We start from the raw sequence: 25,072 nt of genomic DNA on the forward strand, positions 1-25,072 counted from the left end.
GCCCAGCCTATATAGCTATCAGTAAAGCCTACGGGTGGAGAAGTCTGGGAAAGGGTAGAAGGGAAGGATGGAAGGGAAAAAAAGGAAGGGGAAGAGGGGAACAGAGACAGTCAGCCACACACCCAAAGAGAGACAGAGAAGAGGGTGGAGGTAGAAGGAGGAGAAAGAGGTAGAGGAGTGCTAATGGAGCTTCAGATTACTCCTTGATGGGCATCCATGGTTTTTTCAAAAAGAGACAGCGGGATTAGAAGGTGACAACCTCCCTCCCATTCCTCACTTTTTCCCCTCAATTTCTAGCCTCCTTACTTTAATCTTTGCTCCTCCCAATCCTGGCGAAATTCATCTTGGACCTTTAGCACCTAGGCTAAGACAACCCTCTCTTCTCATCAGCTCAGAATCAAGACGGTAGTGGAATGCTGTCTTTCTGCACTTCACTTTCCTGCTCCAGAAAGAGAGAGCCTCACTTACTCTAGTTTAGGCTTTTTCAAAAGCAAATTTCTCCAGCAGGATTAGCAGCTCTCTGCTCCTGGCACAGGAAAGAAGCTAGGTATGACTGGGAGACATTATCTAAGAAAGACTTTTTAGCCCTAGTTTGGCCTGATGGATACAGCTTTGGACAGAGTAGAGAAGTGATGGATGGCATTTCAAATAGATTTCTTCCAGTGGGCTGCCAAAAGTCAGCTCCAAGGGAAAACTGCCCTCCGGCCTCCTGTCACATTGAGGGGGGCAGAGGCAGATTCCATGTTCCCTCAGGCTTTCATGGCAGCTCTGGGATCCCTTGGGGCTGTCCAAGATGTTCCCCTTCCACCTTACTTCATCTTGTTTTCAGCCATGGGAGAACAGGGAACCATGATTGTCTCCTCCAGCTCCCTCTCTGCTTCCTTCCATCACTGTATGTCTCTGGGGCTTCACCCCCACAGCTGGGGAAGGGACTTACCTGAGACGGAACTGCTCCATTTGACCTTGTGGGGCTTGCTTTTCCTTCCTTTGGAGATGTTGAGGCGCAACCTGAAGCTGCCCTTGCTTGTGTGGCCCAAGCTCTCCTGGGTCAGAGGAAAACAATAGGCTTAGTTTTTATACCTTTTAAAAGAGTTGGCAGGGGCTTGGTCCAGGGCCAGCTACCCCTAAGTGTGCATATGCTTTTAGATAATCCTACAGTTAGAACTCAGAGGCCATCGAGTCCAAGCATTCTATAGGAGGAGGCATTCTATAGATGATGAAACTAAGGCAGGCCCATGGAGATGATATGACTTCTCCAAGATGACAAAGGTCTATTGGAGGGGCAGCCTTAGTCTCTGGCTCTACTGCCTGATATGCATTCCACCTTGGGCAATGTGTGCTGATTGCTATCTCTGTGGGTCTTCCTCCCTGCCCCCCTTTCTGGGGCTATTCCATTTTCCACCACCTTGCTGTGGAAGTTGCTGAGAGGCAGAGACAGGTTTGAAGTCAGGATGCACTTCCTAACCCTCAGGACTGCCCTCAAATGTCCTGGGCTGTTGAGGTGGTACCTATGCCCTCCTTGGAGGACTTGGGGCACAGCTTGGGGGGCAGGGAGGCAGATGCTGGGTCGGTTGTGCAGTGGATCATCCTTCAGATGCAGGTTGACCTCAATGGCTTCACTTCCTCCTCTGTGAATGTTCAAATGTGAAAGCCCAAACCCACCAGCTGTCTACTTCGGGGGGGGGGGGCGGCAGGAGAGGCAACAGGGCCATAAGCCAGGGCCCTCTGCTTTATGCTTTTCTTCATTTCCCACCAATTGCATTCCTTGGGATTTCTCCAGCATGACCCTGCACTAAAAACTCCTTCCTAACACCCCCACCTCCTTTTCTCCTGTGTACCATCTTCCCATATTTGAGCGTAAGCTCCTTTAGGGCAAGGATTGTCTTTCTTCTTCCTATACCAGTAAGTCACCCATTGCTTGAAGTAGATTAGGGTGCTTAATAAGTGAAGAAAAAAGCCAGGGTATTATGTACAAAAACCAAAGCGGTTTGGCTCCCTCTTCCCAGGCCAGCCAATTTAAGATGAAGAAAAAGAAGCAGGTTCCCTCCTCCAGGGGCTTGGCCACATTTAATGAAGGACACGGACAAGCTGGAGAGCATCCAGAGAAGGCCAAAGAGAAGATGACAGAGCTGAAAGTGACCCTCAGAAATGGAGCGGAGGTCAGTGATGCAAAGTGATTTGCCCACGGTTGAGAAGGGGCAGAGCTGGGACTCATGGGACTCAGACCTCTAACTCTGAATGTCAGCTAAGCCATAGGATGATTGACCCACATACAAGTCACTTGAAGGCTTGGGGGTGGGGGTGGGATGGGAGTTGGCTGCTGAAAGGCTTAGGCCTCATCTACTCTGCTTGGTCCCTGAGGACAGAATCAGGAGCAATTGATGTGGGGTGGGGACTGGAATGGCCGGTCAACTTTCTGAAGTTGCACCAAGAGAAATTCAGGTAGATTGGGGCTGGTTAGAAGGCAGAAATCTTTCCCAAGGAGAGTCATCTTCAAGTATCCTGGCAGACTCCAAGTCAAGGCTGAGGACCCTCAGGGGAGATTTCAAGAGGCTTTTTGCTTGGGGATGGATAGAACATGATGCCCTCAGAGGGAGAGCCCTTCCACCTTGCAGCTTCTGGGCAGGGCCACCAAACTAACAAAATGTGACTATTTTCCAACTCTGTGACATAATTCTCAAAAATTCTCATGTGTCTATGATGCGTTCCTGCCATCTATCTTGCTATTCCTGTCTCCTAGAAGAGATCAAAGGACCAAAGCAGCTGGTACAGAGTAGTATCCCAAAAGCCCTAGTGCTTTTCTTCCTCTTTCCCCTTCAGACTCATGGGGCATCAACCCCCACCATCCCTCCCAAGTTACCTTTGGCTAGAAAAGCCAAATTTCACTCTGCCCACATCCTTTGATCCAGGAAGGTTCTCTTCCCTCTCAAGGTGACCCTGGGATCAGGAGAGGGCCCTGGCCCACAGTAGGTGTTTCAGAAATGGTAGGTGATTGATGAAAGCTATAGATTCTTCCATCTCTCTACCCCAAGATCCATTGAAGGCCCCATAGCTTTCAGTCACCCTGTTTCGATGCCCCACTCACCTCTTCAGTGACAGCATTGAGGATGGGGGCCATCCAGTGGATCTCAGACACCTTCTCCAGCTCCTGGCTGACATTGGCTAGGGCGACCTGCAGTCCCTCCTCTCGCCGGGGGCTATCCAGCTGCTGGAGGACAGAAGGCAGGCGGAATGTGCCCTGGCTCCTGCACTAAACATTTTGAGGCAACGATGGGGGTGGAGAGACCTAATAGATGTGGCTGGAGAGGGACTAGGCCCATGACTTGCCTCTCCAACAGAGTGTGATATGACCCAGTGATCCCAGGCAACTTTAAAGCTCTCTCATTTTCCAGCCATTGAAGCTCAGAGAAAGAATAACCCCGGTCTAACTTGGAACACTTTGTATGTGACATGTATGTATGATTCAAGTCCAGGTCCTTTCTCGGGAATTCAGGTTGGTTTGCTGTCCATGACAGGGCTTGGGCTTTGACTTGACCATTGTTTGCCCCAATTTCTCATCTGGATACTGAAGTCTGAAGGGACTTCAGAAGGGCTTAGGACAGTCTAGCCCTCTCCCACAAATGGGACTCATAGCATATTCTGGCCCCTAAATCCAGATCCTTGAAGACTCCTTTCTCTGAATGCTGGCATCACTTCCACCCCAAACCAAGCCTTGGGTTACCAGCACATAAGACGAATTTTGTGTTCCAGGGCCTAATGAGTTAATGGAACAGATGGGAAGTGATGTCCCTGTCCACCCAGCCTCTTTTCATCTCCTTGGCATGGGACCCACTTTGCATTGGACCCCCTGCTGCGAACTGTACTGATGCCACTTGTCACATACAGGTGAGTGGCTGGAGGGTTACATGGACTGGGGGATCAGGAAAGCCAATAGCATAAGACATCAGCAACTGAGACACATATGCAAGGATGGGCAGACCTGAAGAAGTCTGGCTGATGGGAGGGCCTTGGGGAGTTTTGTAGAGATGCAGTGGATATGGCAGTCCTGGGGAAAAGATCCCCAAGCCAAGCTAACGGTGAAAGGAATTACTCCAAGTATGTCAGAACACCTGGATCTTCCTACAGTCCTGGGAAATGGCCCCCACAGATACATAGAGGCTACTCTGAGAGAGGTCCAGGGTGTAGGGATCAGGGAGGTGACAGCTCTCTTGTCTCCATCGTCTTCCAGATCTGGGCACCCAGTGGAACAAACACAGTGATAAAGGCTGAAGCGCAGCCAGAGGAAGGCTCCCAGAGTTCAAGTTCATACCACAGGAGGAAGGGAAGACTTGGTGGAGGGAGGGGAATCATGCTCATTGTCTTCAAGGATCTGCAGTGAGTTTTGTGGAGAAGGGCCTAGTTTAGATCTGCTTGAGTCCACAAGGCAGAATGAGCATCTTTGGGAGGAATAGCTTGCTAATGGGGAAAACTGCTCTCTTCCCCTAACCCTCTGGCCTGAGCTTGGGCTGCCACAGAAGAGCGGCTCCCCTGGCTGTAGGTCTTCAGACCGAGGCATGGGGTGGTAGGGACCCAGGGCTTAGGAATCATTGTTTGGGCCGGTGTTGAGCTGGTTGCCTTGGAGGGGGGGGGGGAGTCAAGTCTGTCAGTGACCCCCACCCCCACCTTCCATGTGGTGCAATGAAAAGTCCAAGGTTCTGAGGTTAAATCTGAGCTCTGCTCTAGGTCACACTATCTCTTTGAGCCTCAGTTTGCTAGGATCTTGTCTTGCCTCTTGTCTTCTCATGACATTTCATAGTTCTCTCTGCTCTCAGGTGTACTGTGGCTATTGAATATTCCGAGATGTGACTATACTGCCTGGATGGTCAGATCCACAGTGTAACCTCTAGACTGGAGGCTCTAGGAGGGGAGGGGCATGTTGGAATCAACTGGCTCTTACCTACCACTTTTCCCATAGCAGGCCCCACTCTGTGGGACAGCCAGAGGATCTTGCAATGTCACATTCTGGGAGATCCTGTGTTCAAAGCCCAGCTCTGCATACCTGCATGACCTCCTTTCTGAGGTGACTCAATTTCCTCTTTTGTAAAATGAGGACCTCTGAGGTCCTTTCTAGTTCTGGAACTAGGAAACTATAATTGTAGGAATTGGAATTGGAATCTTCAATCCTAGTCCTTTCTTCTTAACTCACTGGCCCTTGTCTCTCCTACTTGCTGCTGTCAGGTTATCCAGTGCCCACGCATGCCCTAGACTCACCAACTTCCCTTCCACATAAGCCCTGGCTTCATTATACAAGGCCTTCACGCTAATTGAAACTTCCACAGCTGAGTTTCTGCTCAGGCTCTGCAAAGTGGGGAGGTCAAGAGAAAGAAGGAAAAAGGAGAGAGAGAAAAAGTCAGTCAAGATGATGAGCCTGGCTTCTGCATGTCAGGGGATGGAAGGAGCTGGCAAGGAGATCAGGGAGCTGGGCCATCCCTGACCTGACCCAATGTGGCTCTCCTCTCCTCTTTTATTCCCTCCCAAGAAGGGGCTTCACTCTGGCCTACCCTTGGAATGGGAAGCAAGGCTGGCACCTAACCTATCCACGTAAAATGGAAGCCACTCTTGGCCCTTGAGCTAAATGAGTGGAGATCCACACATTCCCTCCCTCTTAGCCCACCAACTAAACTATTTCTTTCAGTGGGATCTTTTGGTTCCAACAGGGCTAGAAATCATCAGCCCCAGAGTGTTGGAGTCATTGGTCCCAGATGTGGTCTTTAACTCCTGGGTTGGACCAGATGGTGCCAGTTTTTGAGCAGTGAAGGCACCATTCAAGGGCTGCAAATGTGTCCCCAGTCCCTCGCAGACTTGGTGAGCAGCACTAGTCCCAGCTGCTTCTGGGACTCATACTGGTCTCAGATTTTCACTCCTCAACACTTGAGCTGCTTGCCCTCTGGCCTCATCTGTGTGTCTGTGCTTCTGTGAGTACCTTCCCTGCCCCCAACCAAGCTCCCATCATCCCTCCCCCCAACTTCCCCCCATCCATTGCTGACATCCCCATCTTACCTCAGGGCTGCTGCCGCTGCGCTTGCTGGGCAGCACTTCAGTCAGGGCTGAGGCACAGCCATTCACTGAGTGGGCCAACTCCTGTTCTATGGCCTTGTAGATCTTGGCCACTTCACGGATCCTGCAACCAAGTCAAGGAGAGGTGAGACAGGGCCTCAGGTTAGAGGCCAGAGCTGACCATGTCCTTGGGGGTACATCATGACATGAGAAAGAAAGCGGGCCATGCTACACTCCTGAGAGAAGCCACGGGCAACTCTCAGTGATATCACGCTGGGCTAGCCACGCTGGCTGGGGGAGGGGCGGCACCAGGCATCAGTGAGCCACGTAAAAGGGCATGGGCTCTGGGGAAGCCACATCCTGAACCATCATCACATTCAGAGTGGTTGTCACTGGGACCCCCTTGGTCATAGCTGCAGCAGATCCAAGGTCAAGGATGCTGCTGCTGGGCAGCTTGGTCCAAGTTGTGTAGCTGAATTTTTGAGGAACCTGAGGAGTTTAAACTCCAATTGAACACATTCCCCTTGGGAATCATCTTGGTGCTGCTTCCTGGGCATAGACCTGGCCTGTAAAGGGATGAAAGGCGGAGGAAAGCTGTTGGGGCTGCATGGGCCAACCTATTCTGTGAGGGGAGGGAGACTGAAGACAAGGCAGTGGGGGAGTCGAGCCCCCAGCCCAAGAAGCTGAGTCCCCATCTACCCACCACCACATCTCAGACCCATGCCACAAAAATTGGACAGAGCAGCCAGTGTGACTACTGGGTCTGGGTTGGAACTTGAATGGACCCCATTTCGACTTGTCATGGCAGGAGTTTGCTTCTCATCTTTTAAGACCTCAACCTCATTGCTGTGCTATATGGAGAAGAAAGAGCCTGGCAAAGGCAGCTTCTTCCTGGGCTCTCTCGGCTGTCTCTGCACTAACACATTCCTCAGGAGTGGCGGGGCCCTGACTGAAATGCCATAGCCCAGGTGGGGAACATTCGGTTGAACCCTGGACTGTCTGCTCCCAGGGCTGGCATCATTCCATCTGGGCAGTGGGGGTTGTTTGGCACACACCTGTCCTCGGGGTCCTCCCTTTCTTTTCTTGTTCCCTATGCTGCTGGGGTCAGGTGGGAGGGTGATATAAGAGTTCCTATGCATTCCTCAGTGCTTTCCTGTGCTAGGTTCAGCCCAACAGGGGCCCTTCCCTTGTTCTCTTGGTTGGCGGTGGCTTAATGCTACTCTCCCTGGGGCCCTCGGGATCTATCGGGGCGGGCACAGGATTCCCGACCTTGCGGTAAGTCCTAGCCCAAAGGGTCCCCCGATTCATTATTTCTAACAGGATCTAATCGAGGCGGGCACGGGGTTCTTGCCAAAGCAATAGTCCCAGCCCAAAGGGTCCCCCGATTTATGAGTTAATTACAAGGTTGATGGGTTTTCCCCTCTAAGGATGGTGACTATCCCCTAACAGGTGGCAGTCCCCCAGAATCAGACCTAGTCAGGTGACTGATAGAGGGGGTGGGTCTTGAGTTTAATTCGAGCATTCTGGATACAGAGGCCAGTGGCTCAGGGGCCTGGCTTTGTTCCAGATGATTCCCACAATGCTCCCCTTTAGCACCTACCAGTCACTGAGGGTCATCTCCCAGAAGTCCACTCCTGCTCATGCCCCACCACTTTTATGCATAACAGACAACAGCAAGCTTTAGGTGGGAGCCACGCAATTAAAATGCCAACCAAAAGTCAAGGGGGGGGAATTCCCATTACCGAACCCGGGTTTGTCTTTCACTCTGGGGGGCAAGTTACCATAAAACCACCCTGCTTTCCATGTCAGATGTTCTGCGTATGAGGGGACATTTTTCTGAGACTGGAGCAACAAGCAGTCACTCCTGTCCATTCCCCATCATTTAGTAGCAAATGTTCTCTGAGTGGTTATATGGTAAGTCTGCCAGTGCAGCAGAGGAATGAAAAGACAACCCACGCACAAAACTTACGTATCCTAGTGAAGTGTTTTGAAGGATATAGGTACGGCCGGCCGGGTCTCAGATGCAGAATCGAGAACTAAGGACACAGGTGTTGTAGTGCTTCTAGGTGCTTCTAGAGGGGAGACTGTGTCCTTGGTCCAGGCCTGAAGATCAAGTCTCACACCAACCATCTGGGCCACGCAGGCGCCGGTGTCCCCACATCAGGTCGTGACATGCAGCCGCACAAAAGGGGGCATCTGACTTTCCCCCTTATACAGAGAAAAAGCTCCATCTCTGCCATGTGTTGGTGATGCCTTGTCAGTTTCCCTGAGTCTTAGGGAATTGGGGGTAAGGACTGGCAGTGACAGGAGTGACTGGACGTGGGATCGGAATGCTCCACCCTAGGCTTTACTCCAAGCCCGGGGGTCTCTAAGACCCTCCCTAGAGGCTGTGGAACCATGCTCCCCTTGTGCCCAGATGGTCGTAATCTGCAGAAACTTTGGACTGCTTTTGGACCCAGAGAGGGAGAGCCTCTTGGCAAGCTTAGGAATGTGGAAAACAGAGACCCTGGGGCACAAGCAATCCACACAAACCAAGGTCCCCCCTCTCTGGTCACCCACAGGTAGCTAGAGGCAATGGGCCACTAAGCATGAGAGCAGATTCTGCCTTCTTTGGCCCACCATGACCAGGCAGGTGCTGGGGGTAGGTTTGGGGGGAGGGTCTTTGACTGCAAATGCAGGGAGCCTGCACCTATGGCTGCCAAACTTGGTAGTGCAGAAGCTCTCTCCACCAATAGGGAGGTGGGGGGGGGTAAACTTGGCTGCAACTGGGAGTTTTGAGAGAGTGACCTCTACTAATCCCCAGCCCTCCATATGTATGAATGTGTATGTGTGATTCTTCTAAAGTAAATTAAGATCGGCTCATTGACGGTCACAAAGGCAAGAGCAGCTAACAAATAATGACCTCACACGTACAATGGGATGACAAATTCAGATGACCAAGAAAGTTTTTCAAAACCACATCCAGAGGGAGTTAGGCTTGGGTGGGTGGGGGGGAGTAGAAAGGCCCAGCCACCTTAGCTTACAGAGGAGGAAGCTGAGGCTGGCTATTTTTTCCCACATTAGGAGGCAAAGAGTCACAGGGTATTCAGGACTACAAGCAATCTTTGAGGTCCCTTGGGATCACGGGATCCCAGATGTGGACCCAGCAGGGAACGCTAGCCTCCTTAGCTCACACAGGACAACCCCTCAGGTCCAAAGAGGGGGGAGGGATTTTGTCCAAAGTCACTAGGTCAATTAATGGCCCAACCAGGACTAGAACCTAGGCCTTGGGACTCCCAATTGAGGCCAGTTAACCTCCCTCTTGATCTAGTCCATGCTGAGGGATGGCTGGCATCCATGTGGAGGCCAGGCTTTCCATGCAGTTTACCCTCCTCTCTCTTCCCCTCACCCCAGGACTCCCTGACAGAGCAGCCACTTCACCTGGTGATGAGGATGTCAGCAGATCGGGCAAAGCGCTGCAGCAGCCTGTATTCCTCTTCAGTAAGATACTCCATGGACTGCTGGGAGCTGAGCCGGGGGCGGGCTGATCGGTAGCTTTCCCCTTTTTGCTTATCTTCCCATGACTTGAGGGTACTCTCAAAGGCCTGAAGAGGAGAACAGCAAAGATAGGCGATTGAGAGGTCACTCCCTTGCTGCCTGACCCACCTCTTGTAGAAGCAGTCACCAAGACAAGCTTGAGGCCTTCCCTAAACCCCAAGCACATCTTCTGAGCTCTAAAGCCCAGCATGCTGGGCCTCGGCTGCGCCTCAGGGGCTACTATCTGTCCATCTCTGAAGAGGGCTGCCTCTTGGTAGCAGTGACACTTAGCACTTAGTGACAGGACAAAGGAAGCCTTCGGGGAGTAGTGGCACTGGGGTGCTCGTCATTGCCCTTTTCCCCTTCCCCATGCAGACTGAACTGGGCAACTTAGAGGGTTTCACTGAAGTCAGAATCAAACATAAAGGTTGTTCTTCATGGTTTCTTAGAAGGATGGGGGTGGGAGACCATTGGAAGTCTTGTGAATTCCCGGGGAGGGCTGAGGCCTCTAGGTGTACATGATAGACTGAAACGTCTCACCCGGTCTCTGGTCAGCATCTGGGCTCGGTTCTTATGCTGAATCTTGATGATACCTGGGGGCTGGACCCAGGCCTCTCCATCTACTTGCACAGGGACCCCCTCATCACCACAGATGGTGATCTTGACCACACGGCACTGGCAAAGCAATGAGGAGAGAGAGGTAAAAGGGATACCCCAACCCAGATCCTAGGACCTCCTTCCAGCTCAGCTCGAGTGTCTGGAGCAAGGTCAGGCCCCAGTGACGTGAAATTTCTTTCCTGTTGGCTAGTGGGACCCAGACATTAGTTGAGGCCCTTCAGAAGCAAACCTGTCTCAGAGGCCAAAGGGCTTCCTTGCTCTAGTCTGGGAAGAAAACCCAGATGGGGCCTCTGCTCAGTGCTGGACCCAAGGAAGTACTTCTGAGCCTGGCCTCAGCAGTCTAGCCCAAGGGAACCTAGTGTTCCCCGCCCCTGCTATTCATGGCACTGTGTGTCACACCACTCCCAAACACGGGAGTGTGTGTGCTCATGGCCCATGGCCTAGGGAGCTTCAGGAAGGCGAAGGCCCAGGCCTGACCCACCAGGCCACTGTTGCCCACCTGGGCAATGCGGTGATGTTGAAGGTTGATAACTCTGGACACAGCCATCTGGATGCTGCCAAACACTGCCACCACCTCCAGCTTCTTGTCATCAAAGGAAGGTGCACCAAAGTTCTGTAGAGAGAGTGGTGAAGTCACCCACCCCCGCCCTCCAACCCCATCTCATCCACTGCTATCAAAGGCCTTCTTCGCAAATTTGTCACAGCCTAGGAGATGGAAGGTCACCTGACAGATATGGGCTGCAGGGTTCCCTTGCAACTTGGAGATTCTGGGCTCATACATTTGAAAGCCAGCTTTACTAAGGAAAATCTGCCCAAGGAATTGATTGGACATCATGGAAAGAGAGGGATCTGGGGCCAGGATGGTCATCTGCTTTCCTGGGGCCTGGCTTGTCTAAACAGACTGTCTCCCACCTTTGCTTGAGGGTGGTATGTTCACTTGCCATGGGTGCAGGGAGATTATTTCCCATTTTCAAGCAAGGAAGGCTGGTCCCAGAAAGCTGGGAGACTGACAGATCAGGAGAAGCAGTTCCCTGTCCTCAGGTCCTCAGCCAGGTCTTTCCCCTGTTCACCACAACCCCCCAAGAGGCCCTCCCTCCTTAGCTCAGTGAGCTGTGTTCCAGGAGGGTCTGGGCCAGGACAGCCCTGCCACTCTTTAGGGTTTGGAAGGCTTCTGGTTGGGTCAGCTTTCCCACCTCACAAACCTCTTTCCCTCTCCCCCCTCGTGGTTAAGAGTATAAACATACATTATCTTCCTTGGTGCCTCCCCAGAAGTTGATGCCTCCTGCATAGCTGGGGATGTTGAGCACAGCAATTCCCTGCAGACTAGGCAAGGCCATGATTTCACCATCACACTGGAAGAACGAAGAAAAGATCTGGGGCTCAGTGCTCACTGGGAAGGGGGTGAGAAGCCTGGAAGGGAGCAATGCTAAAAAGGACCTGGGGCCTCCATTCTGTAGGGAAAAACTGGGGCCCAGAAATTGGAAGTGAGAAGGTGCTACAAGGTCCCAGCTCCTAGGGCCTGTGTGACCTTGGGTTAGTCACTTGACCACTCTAGGCTGCCTCAGTTTCCTTTTGTAGAAATCGAAGAGGTTGGTCTAGGACTTTATAGTTGTAGAGGTGATGGGAAATGAGGGGGGCAGAGCACTTTCCAGGTTGGGCAAAATTAGCCTCAGATACTAGCTCTATGGGCCTCTTTCCTCACCTGTAAAATGACAATGTTGGTCTCTTTGAGCCCTAATGTTCTAGGATCCTCTAGGCTCCAATGTTCCTTCTATGTCCTATAATCTTGATTTGGGTACAGTTAGAGGGATTCCAAGGCAGTTACAATATGTACCACAAGGAGGAGTGGTTCAGATCCCAGTGGGACTTGGTTGGGCAAAGATAATGGATATGGAGTCAACCCTGGGCCTTGGTTTCCTCCTCTCTAAATAGTTTGGAAGCTGGCGGAGGGGGAAAGATCAATGCGGATGGTGCACTGACCTCGAGCTGTACTCGCTGCTCCAAGTTCTTGTAGGTTCGCTGCAGAAGCTCCTTGGTTCCCAGCACCCCATACCACATCATGTTCTTGGTGCGACTGCTGTAGGTGGGGAAGGGAGAGAAGAGAGGCAATGAGGGTGGGAGAACGACTGATGGAGAAAGAAGGGATGAATTGAGAGAGAAGGCAGCACGAGGTCAACAGTCTGACATATCCCACAACGAGCCCCGACCAATGCCCTGCAATTGAGAACAAACCTCAGTCTCTGCTCCCAACTACAAATAGAAACAATGGACAGGGTTCAATGGGGTAGGCTCTAAGGGAAGGATACAGCTCTCCTTTCTGTTGTCAACCAGGTGGTGCCAACGTTCAGACCAGAGGCTCATGGGGAAGTGTCTTGGACAGAGATTAAAGGGGTCTACAGAGGCTGAAATTCCTGGAGAGAACAGAGAAATCAGGTCTGTTCACACTCATCATCTGAGAGAGCATGGACCAAGAGGGTGAAGGAAATGGGAGTGAGGCATCAGGGAGAACATCCAGAGGATCTGGTGGCTCATTTGGCTGTAGAAGAAGGCATCAGAGGGTCTTGATTCAAATCCTAGGCAAGACATCTTTGTGTAACCTCAGGTAAATCACATCCCTTTGGAGCCATAGCTTCTCATCTGTAAAGTGACAGGGGCCTGGGCCTGTTTTCAGACCTTTTGTTTTTGATGCTTCATATCTTTGCTGGCTTTCCTCAATTTTCAGATTTTCTTCTAATATTTCTGTTTCATCCTTTGGCCTGGTCTCCTGTTCCAGAAGTTCATCCCAGTATCTTGCTGTTTTCCTCCCTGGGTGTTGCCCCATCTGGGATCTTGTTTCCTTTCTTCTTCTGGCCAGGCCTCTCTTCTCTGAGGCTCCACTTGGACTTCTGGGTTTCCTCGGGAGCTTCTCCCAGCATCTTCATGGTTGGAATGGAAGAGTTGATGGTTCCTTCTATTGCCTGTCATCGTTCCTCTAGTGGGGGATTTGGGAGGACCCAGACCAGCTGGCCCTCAAGTCCCTTCCAGCCTTCAGTCCATGATCCAAGGACTAAGGACTTGCACCCCATTAGCCACTGCCGCAAAGGCCAGAAACTCCTTGGAATTTCTCTTTAATGAACGAATCTTTCTGGAGTGACCAGGGAGAGATGAAGGCTTCTGGAAGAGTGGGGAAAGAGGAGAGGCAAGGCAATCGGTCCCGTGGCCCTTCAGGACACTCACCATCCTGCCCCAGACAGGTCGGGCACTTCAACTGGCAAGTGAACATCTCGGCAAGGGGAACTGCCACTAAGGTGGCATGCAGCAAGAAGAGCAACTGAGTCCTGAACCAGAGCTAGTCTACTGGAGGCCTTCCAGCAGCTTCCCTTGCTCTCTGGGGCAGCCAGTTTCCCACTTACCTTCCCCCTTTTAAGGACTGGAGAGGGAGCAAAGAGGTGGTAGCACCTGTTCTCTAAGCCAGATAGCAGGGAAAGAGAGTCAACCAATCAAGCGATTGATATGGCAGTGAGAAGGGAGTATCCAAGGTAAGATTTACTTGGGAAATGTCTCCAGCCTTCCCTTTTGAACCAGAGGACTGAAGGGGGCTAAAAGTGCCAAAGGTGGGATTGGTAGATTTGGATCAGCCTGGCCACCAGGCCTAAGAGTGGGGGGAGGTTTCTAAATGTCTCTATTGCTTTGGAAGCTGAGGCCAGAGAAGCAAGTGATAAGGAAAGTTAGGATCAGATCCAGCCTCAAGCTATCAACTGGGTGTCCTTAGAAGGGGGCCCAAGGCTTAAGGGGCGGAGCAAAGCCAACTCTGACCTGATTTCTGATCACAAGACTGCCTTGAGGGAAGGCTGCCACTGATGGGTTGGTTCCTTCATCTCTATGCTGAACTTGCCAAGAGAACTTGGGAGATTTGCGGGGAGTTAATGCAGAATCAAGAGATGCTGGGCTCGATACGGTCCAGGTTCCCTTCAGCACTTGAACACAAAGGGAAATGAACAAGAAAGGCTCAAGCAGTGGGCAAGAATTGGGAAAACAAAGCAGCACCTTGATTGTGCAGATGGTGGCGACTGGGATCCAAACTGGGCATGTCTGAGGCCTTTGTTGTCTGGAGACAGGATATTCCCAGCCAGAGCCAGGGGAGAATTGAGCTTTCTGTTGAATCTGTTGAATCTGGCCAGTGCCTGGAATGTGGACCCAGGATTCCCCAGTCCCCAAAGTTGGTCAAGTGGTTTTCTCCAAGCTGTGTTTGACTGGAACAGAAGAAGCCACGTAGCTCCACCACTGCATTGCAGACACAGGCTCCCTACTTAGCCCTGGAAAATGGCCCTCTTTATTTCTGGGCATCATCTGAGCAACTGGCCTGAACCTGGGGGTGCTGACCTAATCCATGGACCCTCAAGCTCAAGACAAGTTGAGCGATTCTTTGGGAAAGGGAGAGGCTGGACAACCAGGACAGAGCTCCAACACCTGTGCCCAGAGACTCCCGATCTTGGAGTACCAGACTGACTGAAGGAACTGGGGGTGCTGACTGGAGGAGAGAAGTGGCAGGGGGATACGCTCATTGTCTTCTTGCGAATTAGAAAGCCTCTCTTGTGGAAGAGCCCTTAGAGGTCTCATTCTGATGAGGCTCAGAGAGCAACAGGGGCAGATTCAGAAGTTTGGGAGTAAGAAACAATTGTGAGCAATGAGAGCCTTCTCCCAGTGGGCTGGGTCTGTCTGGGTGTCTGGGGGCGTTCCCTTTGTAGTTGGCCAACTGCTCTGTTCTATGAGGGACAGCCGTACCTGCATTTCTTGGGGTGTTCGTCTCTTTTGTTGTTAAACTCCAGAGAAATCTTCGCATCCAGACCGATGCCAAAATAGTTGTTCATGACGCACTTTTCAGAGAATTGGCTAAAATCAACAGATGGGGGAGACTGAAGATTAGTGTGGGAATGTCGAGCACAAGCAATGGCCACCGTCACCGTCAGTGACAACCAGCGTTACCCAGTGCCTGCCAGGCTCAGGCCAAATCTGTGATCCCCTGTGCAGAAGGAATGGCTCAATAGGATGAGACCAGAGCAGGCTTCAAGAACAGCTCTTGGCTAAGCCTCCAGAGGGCCTGCACAGTTCCAGGGTTAGCCCTAACCTAAGCTTGGAGTCCCACCTGGAAATCCTGCTAAAAAGCTGCCCTGATCCACGTGGGAGTGGGAAGAACAGGAGGCTTTGGAGGCCTCAAACCTGGCTCCATCATCTGCTCCCTGTGGGCCTCTGAAAGATGAGAGGGGGTTGAATGAGAGGGCACTTCAGGCCTGTCCCTCCCTTTCAGCTCGAAAGCAATTCATTTCCCCTCCAAGCGCCTTAAGTGAGAGCCAGCAGTAAAATCCTCCCCATAAACTCAATTGGGATTATTCCTCTTCTCAGATGACAAGGCCATCCAGTGGACCCACTAGATGGGTAGCCTTTCTTCTGAGCCCCATGAAGAAGCATAGATCTGGGACAATGATGGAGAGAAAGGGATCTCTGGGTCCCCAACCTCATTACACTTATGGATGGCTTTGCCCATACTACAGTCTGGGTTGGAACTCTGGTTCTGTTACTGGATATCTGTGTGGCTAATGGCAAATCACTACACCACTAGGAACCTCAGTTTCCCCACTCTTAAAGATCTTTTCCAGCTCCAAGTCAATGCTCCTACTGTCAGCATATGCTGAGAGTAGTACTTCATTTAGCTCAGAAATGGAAAGACAGAAAAAATTAGAAATCAAGTAAATGTCCTTCAATTAGGGAATGGCTTAGCAAACCATGGTCTATGTATGTCATGGAACACTGTTGTTCTATTAGAAACCAGGAGGGATGGGAATTCAGGGGAGCCTGGAGGGACTTGCATGAACTGATGCTGAGTGAGACGAGCAAAACCAGAAAAACATTATACACCCTAACAGCAACATGGGGTGATGATCAACCTTGAAGGACTCACTCATTCCATCAGTGCAACAACCAGGGACAATTTGGGGCTGTCTGCAATGGAGAATGCCATCTGTATCCAGAGAAAGAACTGTGGAGTTGGAACAAAGACCAAGGACTATTACCTGTTTTTTTCTAAATTAAAGGCATCTTATTGTCAGATCTTGTTATCTCTTTTACTTAGTTTCTTCCTGAAGGATCTGATTTCTCTCTCATCACATTCAATTTGGATCAATGTACAACGTGGAAACAATGGAAAGATTATCAAGACTGCCTTCTGTGGGGGTGGGAAGCAGATTGGGGAGAAAATTGTAAAACTCAAAATAAACAAAATCTGAAAAAAAGAAATGGAAAGCCAGGTAGGGTTCTGTAATTAGGAGGGATTTTCTCCTTAGGTCATTCATTCTACATCTCTCAGAGCAGGACTGGAGGCCACCCTCACCACAGTCCAAACCAGCCTCTGGGATGGTAGCACTGGAGGCGATTGTCAGTGACCAAAGAGAATAGCCAAGGTATGGGTGAGTGATGTAGTGAGGCATAGAGCCCCCCACCATGACTGGAGCACTTCACTTATCTGGGAAAACAAAAAGCTTCTGGGATGTGGGTGAGTCCTTTCCTGGGAATGGACAGAAAGAGCATGACATCACTGGAAAATGACCAGCTCCATACTTACATGGTGACAGGCTCCTCAGCAAAGTTACTTGAACTTGAGTCATCAGGTTGGTCCAGAAAGACAGATGACGTGGTGGAAGACACAGTGTCTCGACGGGAGTCTGGCCAAAAGGAAGCCACTGCTCAGAGCTCAGATCTGCCCACCCCACAGTAGGGTTTGGGGTAATGGCTTCTTCCTCACAGGCACTAACTATTATGTCCCTTTCATCATCTGCCTCCTCAGCTTCCCCTACCCAACTCTGACAACTGCTGTTTGGATCACCTTTGAGGTAAGGGATCAATAAACCCAGAGCATCATGGGTGAAGGCTCACCCTATGCCTGTCCTTCAATCTGTTCCTATTGGGGGATGGGTTAGATTAGGGGTATCTCTTCATTGGTTGGTAATGGTTAAACCTGAGCAAATTATGTTTGCAAAGTACCCCTTTCTCTTCCTTAGGTGGGTCACCCAGGACCAAGCAGGCAAGTGGTTCATCTCTGGCCTTTCTCAGTGGTTGCTGGGATTCCCTAATGTCCCCAAGCCCTTCTTAGGCCAAAGGGATGGCATCTTATGTTCACGTAAAGTCTCTAAAGAAGGGGAGCGGAATGGGAAGTGAACAACTGGGGATGAGCTTTCACCTTCTTGCTCTGGAAGTCTGAATGCTGGGACCTGGGCCTGGGCTGAGCAAAAGATGGGGGTAGGGGGAGGGCAGGGCCCTTCCTGAGCCTTTCAGGCTCCTGGCTGATTTTTCCTGAGCTGCTATCCTTGAGAGAAGCCAAGGCTTGGCTGGAGGGGATGCTATAAGAACCTGGTGCATCCAGGTTTGGGGGTCTCCAAGCCTGGCTGTCAGTGCATGGTAGGCCTTAGCCCTCTCTACACCAGGCTGGCTGCCCATCTTTGCTCCCAGGTTCCTCCTCACTTCTCTATTTGTTTCTCACAGAAGTCACAGGCAGAGTTGGGAGGGTCCTAAGCCACTGAGTCCAGCATGGGTGGGGTGGGGGACCCCAAAAGTCAAATCCTGGGCCCTCTCTGCTCATCCCTCCCTATCCTTTCATACATGTGTGACTGCAACAACTCTTCATCCACAAACCATGTGAGAATCAACTAATTCAGAAAACATTTATTAAATGCCTACAGTGTGTGAGATACCACCACCCACTGAGCTGGGGGCTGACCTCTGACCTCGTCCCTTCTCCACTCTGCCCTTCTGCTCCTCTTGAGGAGCTCCTTTGGTACCAAGGCATCTCAGGATTCACCCAAATCAAGATGCTTAGCTTTACCAGTCACTGGGCCTAGCATTAACCTTAGCCAACTGACTGCTGTCTCTGGGCGCAATACCCACAAGCCAATCCTCTGTGTTGCTGGGCATCAGAACCATCCAATGTGGAGAGGGAGCTTGCTCTATACCTTCCTCCCCCCAGAAAAGGAGGAGCGTAGGTCAGGGTAAGGGTAGCTCAAGCACCACCTCTCAGAGGTGCCCACGAGCAGCCAAAGGCTCTGCTAGGCCTTCCTGTTCAGGCCTAGACTCCTTACCTTGTTCCGTCTGCTCGATGATCTGTCTCAATGCCTTCTTCAGGCTGTTCGCTCTCAGTACCATCTGGTCCTTGGATTTGAAGGCAGGGGGCACCAAGCTGGAGGGCTGGCACACCTCTGCAGGGGCACCACCCACGGCTCCCCCTTCAAAGTCATCTTCATCCCCTTCATCCTCTTCCTCTGCAGCAGCTGGAGAAGCCAGGGGGTTGTTCTCTAGGTAGCCCACGGCAGCCTGGGGCTCCATCTCCAGCTCCCGAATCAGCATATCTGTCCTGTTGCTCACTGGGGTACACTGCAACAGATGGGGGGGGCTGTCAGAGAGCAGCCCACAAAACATCACAGCTCTGGGGACACCAGGGGCATAGTAAAGAGCCCAGCAGGGAGCTGAGGAGGGGGAGGTCAAAGTCTAAGCCAAGCAAAAGGAGAAAAAGGAAGGAGGAAGGGAGAGATATCCATCTGGACAAAGAGAGGAGGGGGGGGAGGAGGAGGAGGAGGAGGAGGAGGAGGAGGAGGAGGAGGAGGAGGAGGAGGAGGAGGAGGAGGAGGAGGAGGAGGAGGTGACCCAGCCACGTCTCCCAGAGAAGCAGTCTCCTTTTTCAGTACTTCTTCTCTTCTCCCCAACGTGACTAGAAGGGACTGTTCTCCCTGACTCTGTGCAACGGGGGGCAGGGTCGGGGGGACTGCCTGGCCAGTCCCCAGGCAGCTCTACGAACTAGTCTCATCAGGTTGTGGGGCCAGTAAGCTGGGGGGTGGCAAGGCAAGGCATGGACTTTGGTTTCTCGGCCATGGCTCTGCCCACTTTGACCACAAATTCATTGATGGTGCCACCCAGAAACCTGACCAAGACAGATGGCATAGTGTCATGGGGTGATGCCATTCCCAGTCTCAGCTGGAGGGATATGAGGCCTTGACAAGGGAGCTGGCCTCCACCAGAGAGCTCTGTGGCTTCCTCTTACCCCTTTGGGGCTACCCTTTGCCTGCAATCATCGGCAAGTAGCCATTCTCTCTGAGCTGGGTATGCTAGCATGAATTCAGCAGATTAGCCCTAAACCTCCTTCTTCTCTTCCTTTCTACAGGCTGCCTGGAAGTCCATATTCTCAGGATGGAAGCAGCCTGCAAGCAGATCTGCCCTGGCAGAATGAATTGCCACCGAGCCTCTCCAGGTGGGAGACCACTAAATCCATGTACTGCCCCATGGGGCACCAGGAGACAAAGGAGACCACCATCAGTCATCTCCGCCCTGCATCCCTATGCATGGTGCAACTTTCCAGATGGGTGAGTTAGCTTCTCATCTGGCCTTCAACAGCATTTCCACTGAGACAGAAGCTAGCTCTCAGTCCAAGAGAGGAAGCAGGAATGAGGGAATTTCAGGCAGGCCTGTATGTGGGTACAAGCGTATCTGTGCCTAATGCAAGGGGTGCACATGTGTAGTGGAAGGGTCTAGTAGAGAAGGGGGGTTGTCATCTTGTTGATCTCTTCTGGGACCAGTTAGCTTTTTGGGCAGTGAGGATGCTCTGATCATTTCTGGCATAACACGGACGAACATTTCATACCAGGCACAGACATGTAACCCAATACACAGACATACCTATGGTATGTAGGCTGCACATGATATGCCTATTTGGGTAACCTACAGGGCCCTGGGTGGGCAGGGCCCCTTTTCAGAGGCTCCCTACTGGGTAAGCCTTGAGAAAACTATAGAATGTTCTGACTAGAGACTTTAGGGATTACCTAGTCTGACTCCCTCATTTCACAGAGGGGGAAACCAAGGCCCCCAGAAAGGAAAGGGCAGAGCTGAAATTGTAATCTTATGTGTTGCTGGGTCAGGCATCAGAATGTACCTGGATTTGGAGTTGGAAGTCCTGGATGAAAGCCCTAGCTTTGCTACTTACTAGCCATGTGATCTTGGGATAAGTCCTCTGCATTTACCCATAACATGAAGAAGGGCTAGACTAGATCACTTCTAAGGGCCCTTCCATCTCTGACATAATATCCCTAATACCAAATTCTCAATATAGTCACTGAACTGCCCAAGGCCTCAGTTTCCTTTTCTGTAAAATGAAAGGGTTGGTTCAGATAACCTCTACTACAATCCTCATCACAGGATGCCTGGGAGTCCTCATCCCCTTTCCCTGCCCACTTCCCCCCACCCCAATGCAGTATACCATGGTGGCATTTTTCACATGGCAGGTTCTCCCTGTTGCCAGGCGACCAGGGCACTGGCTATGCTCACCCCTTGAGCAGTTAGCCGTGCTTGGGTTACCAGCTTTGCCTGCCCTTCCCCCAAGCTAATTATCACTGCCCTGCTACATTCTCCTTGGGCATGCTCACAAGCACAACCAAGGCTGCCCACCCAAACCCCCAACCCTGCCTCCTGGCTCAGCCTCAGGAGGCCCACTCTATGGTTTCTTTGAGGTCAGGTCTGAGTTCCTTTGGCTCTTGGAGCAGTGGGGATAGTCTAAGAGGCAAGATCTTCAAAAGAAAAAAAAGAAGGGAAGGCCGGCCTCCAAAGGAAGCTCTTCCTGTCCAAGGCTAATGTTCTAAAGGGTCAGGGGGCAGTCTTTCCTCCCAGTGGCCTTGGAGACAGGAGCCAGTCTTCCTTTCCTGACTCTACTCCTCTTGCCCCCCTCCAATAAAGCTCTCACCTGTCCAGCCCTCCGTGTAAGCACTCCTCCAGGTGCCTCCCAGGTCAGGACGCTCCACCTGAAGGGAAGGCAGAAATGGGGCTTTGGGGCACAGTTGCATCCCAGACCTGCCTGGGCAGCCCAAGAGCCATGCCAAGTATGGGAAAAAGACTGATCAAATGGACCTAGCCCTTGATTGCTGTGGGTAGAGCTGGGCTGCACACCTTGGCTAGGCAATCTTCTGGATGTGGCCAGGTCTCCCACAATCCAGTTGGCTTGGGAGGGACAGGAGATCTCTCCAATCTTGGGATCCTGGCTACTAATTCCACAGATGGTAAAGGGGAAACATAAGGAATGGAGAAGGGGACTCAAGTGGTTGAGTGGCTTGTTAGCCCCCTTTGACACTCACCCTGGCTAGGGTTAACTTTGCCTCCTTTGGCTCTTGGAGCTATCCCTCCCATTTCTTTCCATTCCCCCCTCCCCACCCCCCTTCCTGTGCCTCAAAGGCCTAGGTGAGGCTCCTCTCTCCTCCCAGGACCTCAGGATTAGAGATGATCTCTCAGGATCCATGGGATGTCATTTAGGGGAGAGATCTTGACCCAGTTTAGAGAGTGGCAGGGGGCCTGCCTGCCAGAGAATGGTCCTGACAGGAAGGGGGAGATGGGGCAGATGCTTCGGCCTACCTGTCCAGCATCTTGGTGGTGGCCCGCTCCATCTTCTCCAGAATCTGCAGGAGCTGAGTATCATCGTCACACAGGCTTCCCCAGCCAAGCACACGGGCCAGATCGTTGCCAGTTCCAAGGGGCAGGACCCCAAGCTGACACTACAGCAGATAGGAAAGACATGGTGTAGGCAGAAGAGAACAGTCTCAAATGGAAGCTCCCTGAAGGGAGGGGACACTTGTGTCTGTCTCTGTCTGTCCTCCACCCGATGTCCTATCACACAGACCAAAGTCAATAAGGGTTTCTTGCATAGTGGATGGCTGGATGGCAGGCAGGCAGTTAAGCCAGTCTAGCCAGTCCCTGGCTATCTCCATAGCATGTACCAGCCTGGCTCAGGGCTGGGCTGGCCAGAGATGGGGGTGGGGGGAGGATAGGCTCACTGTCTTGGGGCAATCTCCTCTGTAGTTTCTATCTTTTTGTCCCTCAGTTTCCAACCCTGGGGCTCCTTTTCTGGAGGTAAAGAGGGAGGAGAGTGCTGTTTAGCCCTCCTGCCAACTTCTTGTCTTCTCATGCCCACTGTTGGCTGACCAGGCAAGGGACAAGCTGTGACCCTGAAGTGAGAATACACATGCTTGTTAGTAGGAGATAATACCAGGATGCCAGTTTTACTGACAAGGAAATAGGCTGGTGAGGTGAAAACATTCACCTTCTAAACCCAAACTGATGGGTAGCACTACTGAGCCCCAAGGGGTATAGGCAGAGGTGCTAGCAGCCAAATTCAGTTTCACCCTTCCCTGACTGCCAATCTGCTAGCCTTTGGCCAATCTCAGGCCTTTTCAGAAAGATGTGGTGGGCACCACGCCCAGGTTTACCTGTTTGTGTAAACCCAGGGTGTCAATTTCAGAGAGAACCCAGCCCACACTGCCATCTCCACCACACACCAGAATACGGAAGGTGGAGAACCTCTGGAACAGACGGAGCCTATCAAGGGGGAAAAAGGTGAAGAAGAAAAGCTCAGATGAAAAGCAGGAGATAGGCAACCCTCTCATGGAAAGCTCCTCTGTGACTGATCTCAGCTCTTGGCCACTCCTGTGCTTAGCTGTCTCCCTTCCCACTAGGGACTTGGTCTGCCCCAGTCTTACTTGCCCTACATGGGTAGCAGCAGAGGCAGTGCCAATTTGATAATGGGAAGGGTGGAGAGGGCTCCTGTTCTAGAGGGGCACTCTGAGCTTTGCATGGGAGGGAGACACCAGAAATCCCTTGCCCAGAATGGTAGGGCTCTTGAGTGGCTGGCTGGCTGTCCTCCTGCCTCAGATGGACACAGAGAGGGGGCCCACTAGCCACCTGGCCAACCATGGTTTCAAGTTCCCAGCCACAAAGCCTGCCTTTCACTAGCCTGTTGTGTTCCAGCACTGCCTCCACACACCCTCACCCCTCAACTGTGATAGCCCTACCCTTTTCCTAACAAGGGACCCAGGGCTGTCAGCCGGGGTTGTCAGAATTTGGGTTGGTCTGTAACATCACCCAGAGCACCCTGTACTTTTCCATTGGGAATGCTAAGGGTAGGGTTGTGCCTGGGTTGGGGAGACAGAACTCTGAAAATCTAGCCAAAGGTCTCGGACTCAAATTCTGTGTTTCTTTCTCTGTCCAATGAAGCCATTGTACTGGAAGACTTCTAAGGAGGGCTGGCTCTTAAGTGAAAAAACGTGGGCTCATGGCCTGTAGCTGCTAACTTGCCTGGCCCTCAGTCTCCTCATCTGTAAAATGGTCGAGATGATCTGGAAGGACCCTTCTCCTTAACCTTTCTCCCAGTGCTGAGCTCACTTACCCCAGGTGAGGCCCCCCATTCATCAGGTCGAACACTTGAGCCGGGTTCAGGAACTGTTTGAATTTCCGGAGGAATCTAACACCTTGGTTGTCACCACTCTTGGAATTGACAAAAGCAAGGAGAGGGCTGGAGCAGGTGCCTGGACAAGAGGCCTTCCAGAATCCTAAAGAGACCAAGAACAAGATGAGAGGTGGGCCAGAATGGCAGGTGCCTTCACTGAGCCCCATCACCTTAGCTCCCACCAGCCAAGTGGATGGTTCCTCCCGAAAGGCAGGGGCTGCGATAACAGTCACACTCCAGAGCTTTGGCCTGACTTTGCCCATCCTTGGACTGACAGGAGAAGAACCCAAGCCTTGTTGGGTCTGATACTGAAGGTGTCCTGTGAGGAAGCAGACCAGGGAGTCATAGGTAGAGAGGACTGCTCTAACACCTCAGGAAGTAAGGAAGGGGTCTCCCATGTCCCACCCCGCTTGGCCAAGGTCTAAGCAATGCCATGCCAGAAATGAACCCAAATGCCAGAAATTCCCTTGCTGGGATTGTGCCACAATTAATAAAGGATGCTGGAGGTGGATGGCTAAAATGTCAGAAGAAAAATGGGTGAAAATGCCTCAGGTGGGTCTGGGCACATCACGGGCGTAACTGCTTGAGAATCAAGGGATGAGTCTCCAATGTCTGCAGGGAGTAGAATTAGTGCCCCACCCCCAATCCTGAAAGGCTAAAAACAAAGAAGTTGGTGCAGCTGAGGAACAGAAGCACCAGATGATGGGAGAAGGCTTCCAGAGAATATGGGTGAAAGAAATGTGGGTAGAGAGAAAACCTAGGACAGTGAGCTTATCATGGAGGGGAAGGGACCTAACCCGAGGGCAAGAGTTTGTCTGAAGCTTTCTGTGCCCACCTCCAACATGCCTAGCATAGAACTACTGTGGGCCCAAAATGACAGGGTCACAGGTGGCATCACAGCATCCCCGAGTACAACTGCCGCTGGAAAGAAGCTGCCCTCACAGGCCAGCAACTCAGCCCTACTTCTTCCATTTCTCCTCTATAACTGAGGAGCATGCATCTGGCCATTCTGGGGGATTCCTCAGTCTTTCACAGTGAAAGGGGCCCCATCAGAGGCCCTTCTCTTCTTGCCCAACCAGACCCTCAACTCCCTGCCTCAGTACCAGACTTGTCTTTGTTGAAATTCCACCCATGCTTTTTCCCTCCTCATTGGCACTTGCTTTATATCCATCATCTACTTACTCTTTGGCAATTAATTGTTGTTCTCAGCCTTCCCTCCTCCTCTCCTCAATCTTCTTTTTTCTTTTTTTTCCAGGTTTTTTTTTGCAAGGCAAATGGGGTTAAGTTGACTTGCCCAAGGCCACACAGCTAGGGAATTATTAAGTGTCTGAGGTCGGATTTGAACTCAGGTCCTCCTGACTCCAGGGCCGGTGCTCTATCCCCTGCGCCACCTAGCCACCCCCTCCTCAATCCTCTTTTACTTTGGGTCATAACCTCTGCCTCCTCTTCCTCCTTCTCAAATGAGAACAAGCTCAGGGACAGAACTCATCTCTTTGAGCTGATCCCAGAATCATTCTTTCTTCTACCTTCCTTTCAGTCTCAGAGGGCAAGGTGGCTCTATCCTTGCCTCAGTCTAGTTGTCCCTCTCCTTGTGCCTTCCAGGATTTGCATTTGACACTC

At 51.6% G+C, this 25,072-nt stretch overlaps 1 protein-coding gene across 1 annotated transcript in view; it reads right to left on the bottom strand.

Annotated features, from left to right (window-relative positions):
• Positions 1–25,072, bottom strand: part of DGKK (diacylglycerol kinase kappa) — a 125,539-nt gene that overhangs the window by 5,145 nt on the left and 95,322 nt on the right. The window contains exons 18-33 of the mRNA XM_074201861.1: positions 23,393–23,555; positions 22,437–22,545; positions 21,586–21,725; positions 20,924–20,981; positions 18,279–18,570; positions 16,769–16,868; positions 14,935–15,042; positions 12,151–12,247; positions 11,415–11,522; positions 10,670–10,783; positions 10,093–10,227; positions 9,457–9,620; positions 6,040–6,160; positions 5,251–5,337; positions 3,086–3,208; positions 938–1,043 (exon numbers count right to left, since the gene is read on the bottom strand). Coding sequence (XP_074057962.1) covers positions 938–1,043; positions 3,086–3,208; positions 5,251–5,337; positions 6,040–6,160; positions 9,457–9,620; positions 10,093–10,227; positions 10,670–10,783; positions 11,415–11,522; positions 12,151–12,247; positions 14,935–15,042; positions 16,769–16,868; positions 18,279–18,570; positions 20,924–20,981; positions 21,586–21,725; positions 22,437–22,545; positions 23,393–23,555 — 2,025 coding nt within the window. The remainder of the gene's footprint in view (positions 1–937; positions 1,044–3,085; positions 3,209–5,250; positions 5,338–6,039; positions 6,161–9,456; positions 9,621–10,092; positions 10,228–10,669; positions 10,784–11,414; positions 11,523–12,150; positions 12,248–14,934; positions 15,043–16,768; positions 16,869–18,278; positions 18,571–20,923; positions 20,982–21,585; positions 21,726–22,436; positions 22,546–23,392; positions 23,556–25,072) is intronic.

Source organism: Macrotis lagotis, chromosome X (genome assembly GCF_037893015.1).
Source record: "Macrotis lagotis isolate mMagLag1 chromosome X, bilby.v1.9.chrom.fasta, whole genome shotgun sequence".
Lineage (NCBI taxonomy): Eukaryota > Metazoa > Chordata > Mammalia > Peramelemorphia > Peramelidae > Macrotis > Macrotis lagotis.